The 14,867-nt window shown below is 37.2% G+C and overlaps 1 protein-coding gene across 1 annotated transcript in view; it reads left to right on the top strand.

Moving 5' to 3' along the window:
- The window catches only part of LOC115187504 (sodium/glucose cotransporter 5-like), a 46,341-nt gene extending 31,918 nt beyond the window's left edge, over positions 1-14,423 (top strand). Inside the window, exons 5-7 of the mRNA XM_029746507.1 lie at positions 11,954-12,169; positions 12,498-12,603; positions 14,002-14,423. Coding sequence (XP_029602367.1) covers positions 11,954-12,169; positions 12,498-12,603; positions 14,002-14,195 — 516 coding nt within the window. The 3' untranslated portion in view covers positions 14,196-14,423. The remainder of the gene's footprint in view (positions 1-11,953; positions 12,170-12,497; positions 12,604-14,001) is intronic.
- The last annotated feature ends 444 nt before the right edge of the window (positions 14,424-14,867 follow it).

Raw genomic sequence — 14,867 nt, 5'->3', positions numbered from 1 at the left:
TATAGTTAGTTTTTAGGGTTTATACTGGTATGATAGAGGGTTCTAATAGTATAGTTATATAGTTAGGGTTATATACTGGTGTGATCAGCGGGTTCTATATAGTATAGTTATTTCTATAGTTAGGGTTATATACTGGTGTGAATCAGAGGGTTCTATAGTATATTAGGTTATTATAGTTAGGGTATATACGGTGTGATCAGAGGGTTGTTCTCTAGTATAGTTATATAGTTAGGGTTATATTACTGGTGTGATCAGAGGGTTCTATAGTAGTATAGTTTTATAGTTAGGGTTTATTATACTGGTGTGATAGAGGGTGCTATAGTATATTAAGAGTTAGGGTTATATTACCTGGTTGTGATCAGAGGGTTATATAGATAGTATAGTTATATAGTTTAGGGTTTATATACTGGTGTGATCAGATGTTATAGTAGTATAGTTAGTTATTAGTCAGGGTTATATACCTGGTGTGATCAGAGGGTTCTATATTCTAGTTAGTTATATAGTTAGGGTTTATCTATGTGTGATCAGAGGGTTCTATATAGTATAGTTAGTTATTATACAGTTAGGGTTATATACTGGTGTGATCAGAGGGTTCTATAGTATAGTAGTATATAGTTAGGGTATATACTGTTGTGATCAGAGGGTTCTATAGTATAGTTATATAGTTAGGGTTATATACTGGTGTGATCAGAGGGTTCTATAGTATAGTATAGTTATATAGTTAGGGTTATATACTGGTGTGATCAGAGGGTTCTATAGTATAGTTATATAGTTAGGGTTATATACTGGTGTGATCAGAGGGTTCTATAGTATAGTTATAGTTATATAGTTAGGGTTATATACTGGTGTGATCAGAGGGTTCTATAGTATAGTTAGTTATATAGTTAGGGTTATATACTGGTGTGATCAGAGGGTTCTATAGTATAGTTAGTTATATAGTTAGGGTTATATACTGGTGTGATCAGAGGGTTCTATAGTATAGTTAGTTATATAGTTAGGGTTATATACTAGTGTGATCAGAGGGTTCTATAGTATAGTTATATAGTTAGGTTTATATACTGGTGTGATCAGAGGGTTCTATAGTATAGTTATATAGTTAGGTATATACTGGTGTGATCAGAGGGTTCTATAGTATAGTTAGTTATATAGTTAGGGTTATATACTAGTGTGATCAGAGGGTTCTATAGTATAGTTATATAGTTAGGGTTATATACTGGTGTGATCAGAGGGTTCTATAGTATAGGTAGTCATATAGTTAGGGTTATATACTGGTGTGATCAGAGGGTTCTATAGTATAGTTATATAGTTAGGGTTATATACTGGTGTGATCAGAGGGTTCTATAGTATAGTATAGTTATATAGTTAGGGTTATATACTGGTGTGATCAGAGGGTTCTATAGTATAGTTATATAGTTAGGGTTATATACTGGTGTGATCAGAGGGTTCTATAGTATAGTTAGTTATATAGTTAGGGTTATATACTGGTGTGATCAGAGGGTTCTATAGTATAGTTATATAGTTAGGTTTATATACTGGTGTGATCAGAGGGTTCTACAGTATAGTTATATAGTTAGGTATATATACTGGTGTGATCAGAGGGTTCTATAGTATAGTATAGTTATATAGTTAGGGTTATATACTGGTGTGATCAGAGGGTTCTATAGTATAGTTATATAGTTAGGGTTATATACTGGTGTGATCAGAGGGTTCTATAGTATAGTTAGTTATATAGTTAGGGTTATATACTAGTGTGATCAGAGGGTTCTATAGTATAGTTATATAGTTAGGGTTATATACTGGTGTGATCAGAGGGTTCTAGTATAGTATAGTTATATAGTTATGGTTATATACTGGTGTGATCAGAGGGTTCTATGGTATAGTTAGTTATATAGTTAGGGTTATATACTGGTGTGATCAGAGGGTTATAGTATAGTTAGTTATATAGTTAGGGTTATATACTGATGTGATCAGAGGGTTCTATAGTATAGTTATATATTTAGGTATATATACTGGTGTGATCAGAGGGTTCTATAGTATAGTATAGTTATATAGTTAGGGTTATATACTGGTGTGATCAGAGGGTTCTATAGTATAGTTATATAGTTAGGGTTATATACTGGTGTGATCAGAGGGTTCTATAGTATAGTATAGTTATATAGTTAGGGTTATATACTGGTGTGATCAGAGAGTTCTATTGTATAGTTATATAGTTAGGTATATATACTGGTGTGATCAGAGGGTTCTATAGTATAGTATAGTTATATAGTTAGGGTTATATATTGGTGTGATCAGAGGGTTCTATAGTATAGTTATATAGTTAGGGTTATATACTGGTGTGATCAGAGGGTTCTGTAGTATAGTTAGTTATATAGTTAGGGTTATATACTGGTGTGATCAGAGGGTTCTATAGTATAATATAGTTATATAGTTAGGGTTATATACTGGTGTTATCAGAGGGTTCTATAGTATAGTTAGTTATATAGTTAGGGTTATATACTGGTGTGATCAGAGGGTTCTATAGTATAGTTAGGGTTATATACTCGTGTGATCAGAGGGTTCTATAGTATAGTTAGTTATATAGTTAGGGTTATATACTAGTGTGATCATAGGGTTCTATAGTATAGTTATATAGTTAGGTTTATATACTGGTGTGATCAGAGGGTTCTATAGTATAGTATAGTTATATAGTTAGGGTTATATACTGGTGTGATCAGAGGGTTCTATAGTATAGTTAGTTATATGGTTAGGGTTATATACTGGTGTGATCAGAGGGTTTTGTAGTATAGTTAGTTATATAGGTAGGGTTATTTACTGGTGTGATCAGAGGGTTCTATAGTATAGTTAGGGTTATATACTGGTGTGATCAGAGGGTTCTATAGTATAGTTAGTTATATAGTTAGGGTTATATACTGGTGTGATCAGACGGTTCTATAGTATAGTTAGTTATATAGTCAGGGTTATATACTGGTGTGATCAGAGGGTTCTATAGTATAGTTAGTTATATAGTTAGGGTTATATACTGGTGTGATCAGAGGGTTCTATATAGTATAGTTAGTTATATAGTTAGGGTTATATACTGGTGTGATCAGAGGGTTCTATAGTATAGTTAGTTATATAGTTAGGGTTATATACTGGTGTGATCAGAGGGTTCTATAGTATAGTTATATAGTTAGGGTTATATACTGGTGTGATCAGAGGGTTCTATAGTATAGTATAGTTATATAGTTAGGGTTATATACTGGTGTGATCAGAGGGTTCTATAGTATAGTTATATAGTTAGGGTTATATACTGGTGTGATCAGAGGGTTCTATAGTATAGTATAGTTATATAGTTAGGGTTATATACTGGTGTGATCAGAGGGTTCTATAGTATAGTTAGTTATATAGTTAGGGTTATATACTGGTGTGATCAGAGGGTTCTATAGTATAGTTAGTTATATAGTTAGGGTTATATACTGGTGTGATCAGAGGGTTCTATAGTATAGTTAGTTATATAGTTAGGGTTATATACTAGTGTGATCAGAGGGTTCTATAGTATAGTTATATAGTTAGGTTTATATACTGGTGTGATCAGAGGGTTCTATAGTATAGTTATATAGTTAGGTATATATACTGGTGTGATCAGAGGGTTCTATAGTATAGTTAGTTATATAGTTAGGGTTATATACTAGTGTGATCAGAGGGTTCTATAGTATAGTTATATAGTTAGGGTTATATACTGGTGTGATCAGAGGGTTCTATAGTATAGTTAGTCATATAGTTAGGGTTATATACTGGTGTGATCAGAGGGTTCTATAGTATAGTTATATAGTTAGGGTTATATACTGGTGTGATCAGAGGGTTCTATAGTATAGTATAGTTATATAGTTAGGGTTATATACTGGTGTGATCAGAGGGTTCTATAGTATAGTTATATAGTTAGGGTTATATACTGGTGTGATCAGAGGGTTCTATAGTATAGTTAGTTATATAGTTAGGGTTATATACTAGTGTGATCAGAAGGTTCTATAGTATAGTTATATAGTTAGGTTTATATACTGGTGTGATCAGAGGGTTCTACAGTATAGTTATATAGTTAGGTATATATACTGGTGTGATCAGAGGGTTCTATAGTATAGTATAGTTATATAGTTAGGGTTATATACTGGTGTGATCAGAGGGTTCTATAGTATAGTTATATAGTTAGGGTTATATACTGGTGTGATCAGAGGGTTCTATAGTATAGTTAGTTATATAGTTAGGGTTATATACTAGTGTGATCAGAGGGTTCTATAGTATAGTTATATAGTTAGGGTTATATACTGGTGTGATCAGAGGGTTCTATAGTATAGTATAGTTATATAGTTATGGTTATATACTGGTGTGATCAGAGGGTTCTATGGTATAGTTAGTTATATAGTTAGGGTTATATACTGGTGTGATCAGAGGGTTATATAGTATAGTTAGTTATATAGTTAGGGTTATATACTGATGTGATCAGAGGGTTCTATAGTATAGTTATATATTTAGGGTATATATACTGGTGTGATCAGAGGGTTCTATAGTATAGTATAGTTATATAGTTAGGGTTATATACTGGTGTGATCAGAGGGTTCTATAGTATAGTTATATAGTTAGGGTTATATACTGGTGTGATCAGAGGGTTTTATAGTATAGTATAGTTATATAGTTAGGGTTATATACTGGTGTGATCAGAGAGTTCTATTGTATAGTTATATAGTTAGGTATATATACTGGTGTGATCAGAGGGTTCTATTGTATAGTATAGTTATATAGTTAGGGTTATATATTGGTGTGATCAGAGGGTTCTATAGTATAGTTATATAGTTAGGGTTATATACTGGTGTGATCAGAGGGTTCTGTAGTATAGTTAGTTATATAGTTAGGGTTATATACTGGTGTGATCAGAGGGTTCTATAGTATAATATAGTTATATAGTTAGGGTTATATACTGGTGTTATCAGAGGGTTCTATAGTATAGTTAGTTATATAGTTAGGGTTATATACTGGTGTGATCAGAGGGTTCTATAGTATAGTTAGTTATATAGTTAGGGTTATATACTAGTGTGATCAGAGGGTTCTATAGTATAGTTATATAGTTATGTTTCATATACTGGTGTGATCATAGGGTTCTGTAGTATAGTTATATAGTTAGGGTTATATACTGGTGTGATCAGAGGGTTCTATAGTATAGGTAGTCATATAGTTAGGGTTATATACTGGTGTGATCAGAGGGTTCTATAGTATAGTTATATAGTTAGGGTTATATACTGGTGTGATCAGATTGTTCTATAGTATAGTATAGTTATATAGTTAGGGTTATATACTGGTTCTATCAGAGGGTTCTATAGTATAGTTAGTTATATAGTTAGGGTTATATACTGGTATGATAAGAGGGTTCTATAGTATAGTTATATAGTTAGGGTTATATACTGGTGTGATCAGAGGGTTCTATATAGTATAGTTAGTTATATAGTTAGGGTTATATACTGGTGTGATCAGAGGGTTCTATAGTATAGTTAGTTATATAGTTAGGGTTATATACTGGTGTGATCAGAGGGTTCTATAGTATAGTTATATAGTTAGGGTTATATACTGGTGTGATCAGAGGGTTCTATAGTATAGTATAGTTATATAGTTAGGGTTATATACTGGTGTGATCAGACGGTTCTATAGTATAGTTAGTTATATAGTCAGGGTTATATACTGGTGTGATCAGAGGGTTCTATAGTATAGTTAGTTATATAGTTAGGGTTATATATTGGTGTGATCAGAGGGTTCTATATAGTATAGTTAGTTATATAGTTAGGGTTATATACTGGTGTGATCAGAGGGTTCTATAGTATAGTTAGTTATATAGTTAGGGTTATATACTGTTGTGATCAGAGGGTTCTATAGTATAGTTATATAGTTAGGGTTATATACTGGTGTGATCAGAGGGTTCTATAGTATAGTATAGTTATATAGTTAGGGTTATATACTGGTGTGATCAGAGGGTTCTATAGTATAGTTATATAGTTAGGGTTATATACTGGTGTGATCAGAGGGTTCTATAGTATAGTATAGTTATATAGTTAGGGTTATATACTGGTGTGATCAGAGGGTTCTATAGTATAGTTAGTTATATAGTTAGGGTTATATACTGGTGTGATCAGAGGGTTCTATAGTATAGTTAGTTATATAGTTAGGGTTATATACTGGTGTGATCAGAGGGTTCTATAGTATAGTTAGTTATATAGTTAGGGTTATATACTAGTGTGATCAGAGGGTTCTATAGTATAGTTATATAGTTAGGTTTATATACTGGTGTGATCAGAGGGTTCTATAGTATAGTTATATAGTTAGGTATATATACTGGTGTGATCAGAGGGTTCTATAGTATAGTTAGTTATATAGTTAGGGTTATATACTGGTGTGATCAGAGGGTTCTATAGTATAGTTATATAGTTAGGGTTATATACTGGTGTGATCAGAGGGTTCTATAGTATAGGTAGTCATATAGTTAGGGTTATATACTGGTGTGATCAGAGGGTTCTATAGTATAGTTATATAGTTAGGGTTATATACTGGTGTGATCAGAGGGTTCTATAGTATAGTATAGTTAAATAGTTAGGGTTATATACTGGTGTGATCAGAGGGTTCTATAGTATAGTTATATAGTTAGGGTTATATACTGGTGTGATCAGAGGGTTCTATAGTATAGTTAGTTATATAGTTAGGGTTATATACTAGTGTGATCAGAGGGTTCTATAGTATAGTTATATAGTTAGGTTTATATACTGGTGTGATCAGAGGGTTCTATAGTATAGTTATATAGTTAGGTATATATACTGGTGTGATCAGAGGGTTCTATAGTATAGTATAGTTATATAGTTAGGGTTATATACTGGTGTGATCAGAGGGTTCTATAGTATAGTTATATAGTTAGGGTTATATACTGGTGTGATCAGAGGGTTCTATAGTATAGTTAGTTATATAGTTAGGGTTATATACTAGTGTGATCAGAGGGTTCTATAGTATAGTTATATAGTTAGGGTTATATACTGGTGTGATCAGAGGGTTCTATAGTATAGGTAGTCATATAGTTAGGGTTATATACTGGTGTGATCAGAGGGTTCTATAGTATAGTATAGTTATATAGTTAGGGTTATATACTGGTTCTATCAGAGGGTTCTATAGTATAGTTAGTTATATAGTTAGGGTTATATACTGGTATGATAAGAGGGTTCTATAGTATAGTTATATAGTTAGGGTTATATACTGCTGTGATCAGAGGGTTCTATAGTATAGTTAGTTATATAGTTAGGGTTATATACTGGTGTGATCAGAGGGTTCTAAAGTATAGGTAGTCATATAGTTAGGGTTATATACTGGTGTGATCAGAGGGTTCTATAGTATAGTTAGTTATATAGTTAGGGTTATATACTGGTGTGATCAGAGGGTTCTATAGTATAGTATAGTTATATAGTTAGGGTTATATACTGGTGTGATCAGAGGGTTCTATGGTATAGTTAGTTATATAGTTAGGGTTATATACTGGTATGATCAGAGGGTTCTATAGTATAGTATAGTTATATAGTTAGGGTTATATACTGGTGTGATCAGAGGGTTCTATAGTATAGTAATATAGTTAGGGTTATATACTGGTGTGATCATAGGGTTCTATAGTATAGTTCGTTATATAGTTAGGGTTATATACTGGTGTGATCAGAGGGTTCTATAGTATAGTTAGTTATATAGTTAGGGTTATATACTGGTGTGATCAGAGTATTCTATAGTATAGTTAGTTATATAGTTAGGGTTATATACTAGTGTGATCAGAGGGTTCTATAGTATAGTTATATAGTTAGGTTTATATACTGGTGTGATCAGAGGGTTCTATAGTATAGTTATATAGTTAGGTATATATACTGGTGTGATCAGAGGGTTCTATAGTATAGTTAGTTATATAGTTAGGGTTATATACTAGTGTGATCAGAGGGTTCTATAGTATAGTTATATAGTTAGGGTTATATACTGGTGTGATCAGAGGGTTCTATAGTATAGGTAGTCATATAGTTAGGGTTATATACTGGTGTGATCAGAGGGTTCTATAGTATAGTTATATAGTTAGGGTTATATACTGGTGTGATCAGAGGGTTCTATAGTATAGTATAGTTATATAGTTAGGGTTATATACTGGTGTGATCAGAGGGTTCTATAGTATAGTTATATAGTTAGGGTTATATACTGGTGTGATCAGAGGGTTCTATAGTATAGTTAGTTATATAGTTAGGGTTATATACTAGTGTGATCAGAGGGTTCTATAGTATAGTTATATAGTTAGGTTTATATACTGGTGTGATCAGAGGGTTCTATAGTATAGTTATATAGTTAGGTATATATACTGGTGTGATCAGAGGGTTCTATAGTATAGTATAGTTATATAGTTAGGGTTATATACTGGTGTGATCAGAGGGTTCTATAGTATAGTCATATAGTTAGGGTTATATACTGGTGTGATCAGAGGGTTCTATAGTATAGTTATATAGTTAGGGTTATATACTGGTGTGATCAGAGGGTTCTATAGTATAGGTAGTCATATAGTTAGGGTTATATACTGGTGTGATCAGAGGGTTCTATAGTATAGTATAGTTATATAGTTAGGGTTATATACTGGTTCTATCAGAGGGTTCTATAGTATAGTTAGTTATATAGTTAGGGTTATATACTGGTATGATAAGAGGGTTCTATAGTATAGTTATATAGTTAGGGTTATATACTGCTCTGATCAGAGGGTTCTATAGTATAGTTAGTTATATAGTTAGGGTTATATACTGGTGTGATCAGAGGGTTATATAGTATAGTTAGTTATATAGTTAGGGTTATATACTGGTGTGATCAGAGGGTTCTATAGTATAGGTAGTCATATAGTTAGGGTTATATACTGGTGTGATCAGAGGGTTCTATAGTATAGTTAGTTATATAGTTAGGGTTATATACTGGTGTGATCAGAGGGTTTTGTAGTATAGTTAGTTATATAGTTAGGGTTATTTACTGGTGTGATCAGAGGTTTCTATAGTATAGTATAGTTATATAGTTAGGGTTATATACTGGTGTGATCAGAGGGTTCTATAGTATAGTTATATAGTTAGGGTTATATACTGGTGTGATCAGAGGGTTCTATAGTATAGTATAGTTATATAGTTATGGTTATATACTGGTGTGATCAGAGGGTTCTATGGTATAGTTAGTTATATAGTTAGGGTTATATACTGGTATGATCAGAGGGTTCTATAGTATAGTATAGTTATATAGTTAGGGTTATATACTGGTGTGATCAGAGGGTTCTATAGTATAGTTATATAGTTAGGGTTATATACTGGTGTGATCAGAGGTTTCTATAGTATAGTATAGTTATATAGTTAGGGTTATATACTGGTGTGATCAGAGGGTTCTATAGTGTAGTTATATAGTTAGGGTTATATACTGGTGTGATCAGAGGGTTCTATAGTATAGTTCGTTATATAGTTAGGGTTATATACTGGTGTGATCAGAGGGTTCTATAGTATAGTTAGTTATATAGTTAGGGTTATATACTGGTGTGATCAGATGCCTAAGGATCACTCCTTATGGTTTAAAAACAATATGGCTGATCTACCTTAACTTATGTTTCACTTGGCTTATGATGTTGGTAATAAAAACACTGTGAAATTCCACTTTACTTTGTTTACATTTTCGTTGATCCTTAACCTTTGGAAATGAAGGACTAGGAGCCATGTTTAAAGGTTTCAAATGATGTTTTTCAGTTTGATTCAGGGTTTGGTTTGATAAACTGTTGTCGTCCCTCTTGGTCTGTTAGACATTTTGTTTGTTCGAGAAGATGTTTTTTGTAAATACATTTAAGAAGGCATGATAGCTGCACCTAGTGGATATCTGTAATGATCAGGTAAATTTACATTTCAAGTGTAGGAGCATTAAAATGATTCAGAATAAATAGTAAACAAAATACCGTATCAGTCAAAAGTTTGGACACAGCTACTCATTCCAAGGTTTTTATTTCATTTTTTACTATTTTCTACATTGTAGAATAAAAGTGAAGACATTAAAACTATGAAATAACACATATGGAATCATGTAGAAACGAAAAAAACATGTTCATAAACAAAATCAAAATATATTTTATATTTGAGATTCTTCAAGGTATCCCCCCTTTGTCTTGATGACAGCTTTACACAGATCAGATCCCCCTTTGTCTTGATGACAGCTTTACACAGAGCAGATCTCCCCTTTGTCTTGATGACAGCTTTACACAGACCAGAACCCCCCTTTGTCTTGATGACAGCTTTACACACTCTATTCAGATGGAACCCCATTGTTAGACCAGATCCCCCCTTTGTCTTGATGACAGCTTTACACAGACCAGACCCCCCTTTGTATTGATGACAGCTTTACACACTCTATTCAGATGGGACCCTGTTGTTAGAACAGATCCCCCCTTTGTCTTGATGACAGCTTTACACAGATCAGATCCCCCCTTTGTCTTGATGACAGCTTTACACAGATCAGATCCCCCCTTTGTCTTGATGACAGCTTTACACAGATCAGATTCCCCCTTTGTCTTGATGACAGCTTTACACAGATCAGATCCCCCCTTTGTCTTGATGACAGCTTTACACAGACCAGATCCCCCCCTTTGTCTTGATGACAGCTTTACACAGACCAGATCCCCCCTTTGTCTTGATGACAGCTTTACACAGACCAGATCCCCCCTTTGTCTTGATGACAGCTTTACCCAGATCAGATCCCCCCTTTGTATTGATGACAGCTTTACACAGACCAGATCCTCCCTTTGTCTTGATGACAGCTTTACACAGACCAGATCCCCCCTTTGTCTTGATGACAGCTTTACACAGACCAGATCCCCCCTTTGTCTTGATGACAGCTTTACACAGACCAGATCCCCCCTTTGTCTTGATGACAGCTTTACACAGACCAGATCCCCCCTTTGTCTTGATGACAGCGTTACACAGATACAGATGTGTACTTGGTAGAGTTAGTGTGTACTTGGTAGTGTTAGTGTGTACTTGGTAGAGTTAGTGTGTACTTGGTAGAGTTAGTGTGTACTTGGTAGTGTTAGTGTGTACTTGGTAGTGTTAGTGTGTACTTGGTAGTGTTAGTATGTACTTGGTAGAGTTAGTGTGTACTTGGTAGAGTTAGTGTGTACTTGGTAGTGTTAGTGTGTACTTGGTAGTGTTAGTGTGTACTTGGTAGTGTTAGTGTGTACTTGGTAGAGTTAGTGTGTACTTGGTAGTGTTAGTGTGTACTTGGTAGAGTTAGTGTGTACTTGGTAGAGTTAGTGTGTACTTGGTAGTGTTAGTGTGTACTTGGTAGAGTTAGTGTGTACTTGGTAGAGTTAGTGTGTACTTGGTAGAGTTAGTGTGTACTTGGTAGTGTTAGTGTGTACTTGGTAGAGTTAGTGTGTACTTGGTAGAGTTAGTGTGTACTTGGTAGTGTTAGTGTGTACTTGGTAGAGTTAGTGTGTACTTGGTAGAGTTAGTGTGTACTTGGTAGTGTTAGTGTGTACTTGGTAGAGTTAGTGTGTACTTGGTAGAGTTAGTGTGTACTTGGTAGAGTTAGTGTGTACTTGGTAGTGTTAGTGTGTACTTGGTAGAGTTAGTGTGTACTTGGTAGTGTTAGTGTGTACTTGGTAGTGTTAGTGTGTACTTGGTAGTGTGTAGTCTCCTCTGCCTGCATGGAAACCTTCCATTCAAAAGGCAGCAGCCATGGTCCGTCTGTGAAACACTCTGTGTGTGTGTGTGTGTGTGTGTGTGTGTGTGTGTGTGTGTGTGTGTGTGTGTGTGTGTGTGTGTGTGTGTGTGTGTGTGTGTGTGTGTGTGTGTGTGTAGGGAGCGTTCTGGGGTCTGATGGTGGGTGTGTGTGTGTGTGTGTGTGTGTGTGTGTGTGTGTGTAGGGAGCGTTCTGGGGTCTGATGGTGGGCCTGGTCGTCGGCGTGTGTCGGATGGTTCTAGAATTTGCGTTCCCGCCTCCTCGTTGCGGTATCCACGACGACGCCCCGTCCATCCTGCGCTCCGTTCACTACCTTCACTTCGCCATTATCCTCTGCTTCCTGTCTGCTGCCGTCGTCGTGGTGATATCACTGCTGACTCCGCCCCCCGCCGAGGAGCAGGTATGATGTCACTTTGTTTATATCATGTCGTCACATCAACTCACTTGTTGTTGTTTATAATAATACTAACCTATGATGGTGGTAACTTATTGTTGTTGTTGTTTATAATAATACCAACCTATGAGTGTGTTAACTTGTTGTTGTTTATAATAATACTAACCTATGAGTGTGTTAACTTGTTGTTGTTGTTTATAATAATACTAACCTATGAGTGTGTTAACTTGTTGTTGTTGTTGTTTATAATAATACTAACCTATGAGTGTGTTAACTTGTTGTTGTGTTAGTTCTGTTTCATGAAGTTGTTATTATTGTTGTTGTTGTTGTTTAGGTGCGTAACCTGACGTGGTGGACTTTGACTGAGGAGGAAGAGGGAGAAATACCGCTACAGAAAATCTCCTCTATCAGCCACCGAGAGCACAGAAACCAGGTCCAGGGTGAGACAGACAGGCAGACAAACACCAGGTCCAGGGTGAGACAGACAGGCAGGCAGGCAGGCAGACAGACAGACAGACAGACAGACAGACAGACAGACAGACAGACACCAGGTCCAGGGTGAGACAGACAGACAGACAGACAGACAGACAGACAGACAGACAGACAGACAGACAGACAGACACCAGGTCCAGGGTGAGACAGACAGACAGACACCAGGTCCAGGGTGAGACAGACAGACAGACACCAGGTCCAGGGTGAGACAGACAGACAGACAGACAGACAGACAGACAGACAGACAGACAGACAGACAGACAGACAGACACCAGGTCCAGGGTGAGACAGACAGACAGACAGACAGACAGACAGACAGACAGACAGACAGACAGACAGACAGACACCAGGTCCAGGGTGAGACAGACAGACAGACAGACAGACAGACAGACAGACAGACAGACAGACAGACAGACAGACAGACAGACACCAGGTCCAGGGTGAGACAGACAGGCAGACAGACAGACAGACAGACACCAGGTCCAGGGTGAGACAGACAGACAGACAGACAGACAGACAGACAGACAGACAGACAGACAGACAGACAGACACCAGGTCCAGGGTGAGACAGACAGACAGACAGACAGACAGACAGACAGACAGACAGACAGACAGACAGACAGACAGACACCAGGTCCAGGGTGAGACAGACAGGCAGACAGACAGACAGACAGACACCAGGTCCAGGGTGAGACAGACAGACAGACAGACAGACAGACAGACAGACAGACAGACAGACAGACAGACAGACAGACAGACAGACAGACACCAGGTCCAGGGTGAGACAGACAGACAGACAGACAGACAGACAGACAGACAGACAGACAGACAGACAGACAGACACCAGGTCCAGGGTGAGACAGACACAGACAGACAGACAGACAGGCAGACACCAGGTCCAAGGTGAGACAGACAGACAGACAGACAGACAGACAGACAGACAGACAGACAGACAGACAGACAGACAGACAGACACCAGGTCCAGGGTGAGACAGACAGGCAGACAGACAGACAGACAGACAGACAGACAGACAGACAGACAGACACCAGGTCCAGGGTGAGACAGACAGACAGACAGACAGACAGACAGACAGACAGACAGACAGACAGACAGACAGACAGACAGACAGACACCAGGTCCAGGGTGAGACAGACAGGCAGACAGACAGACAGACAGACACCAGGTCCAGGGTGAGACAGACAGACAGACAGACAGACAGACAGACAGACAGACAGACAGACAGACTAGATCCAGCTCTCTGCTACAGCACATGCTCAATCATGTTGAATTTACGTTCTGTGGTGTGTGTGTGTGTGTGCGTGCGTGCGTACGTGTGTGTGTGAAGGTTCTGCTCCGGTGCGGAGGGCGGTCTGCGGCCGCGGGTTGGGGCTCTGCAGCTCGGCGGAAGGACCAGCGGAGGAAGTCCCATTACCCAGACTCCCCAGCGTCAGAGAGAGTGTGTTCTGGTCTCGCTTCTGCTGCGTCAATGCCATTCTGCTCATCTGTGTTAATATTTTCCTCTACGCTTACTTCGCCTGACCTCTGAACTCTAACTGCCGTCCCAGCGGGCTTCTTCCTGTGGGCGTTTCCATCTCCACGTCAAAATCAATGTTCTAATCGTTCTAGAATGTTACGGACCTGTGATGTCATATTTACTGTAATATATATATATATATATATATGTGGACCTGTGATTGGTCAATATTGTGTCCTTGTATTAATGAGATTCATGAATAAACACGTCTTGTTATCACAGAGGAGAAACTTTATTGTCATCAAGGTTAGAGTTCAGAGGATAGAGGTTAGAGGATAGAAGTCAGGGGTTAGAGGATAGAGGATAGGGGTTAGAGGTTAGAGGACAGGGGTTAGAGGATAGAGGTCAGGGGTTAGAGGATAGAGGTTAGGGGATAGCGGATAGGGGATAGAGGTCAGGGGTTAGAGGATAGAGGTTAGAGGTTATACCCCTGACCCCATACAGATATATACCTCACCCTGACCCCTGACCCTAGGGTAGTAATATGGGGTCCTGGAGACTGAATAAATACACTACATGACCAATAGGGTAGTATATCCATGGTAGTGGTAGAGGATAGGGGATAGAGGATAGAGATCAGGGGTTAGAGGATGGAGGTTAGAGGTTATACCCCTGACCCCATACAGATATATACCTCACCCTGACCCCTGACCCTAGGATAGTAATATGGGGTCCTG

The sequence above is a fragment of the Salmo trutta genome, unplaced genomic scaffold (assembly GCF_901001165.1).
Source record: "Salmo trutta unplaced genomic scaffold, fSalTru1.1, whole genome shotgun sequence".
Lineage (NCBI taxonomy): Eukaryota > Metazoa > Chordata > Actinopteri > Salmoniformes > Salmonidae > Salmo > Salmo trutta.
Note: the sequence above shows the minus strand (reverse complement) of the source record. Positions and strands in the feature narration are given on the sequence as shown.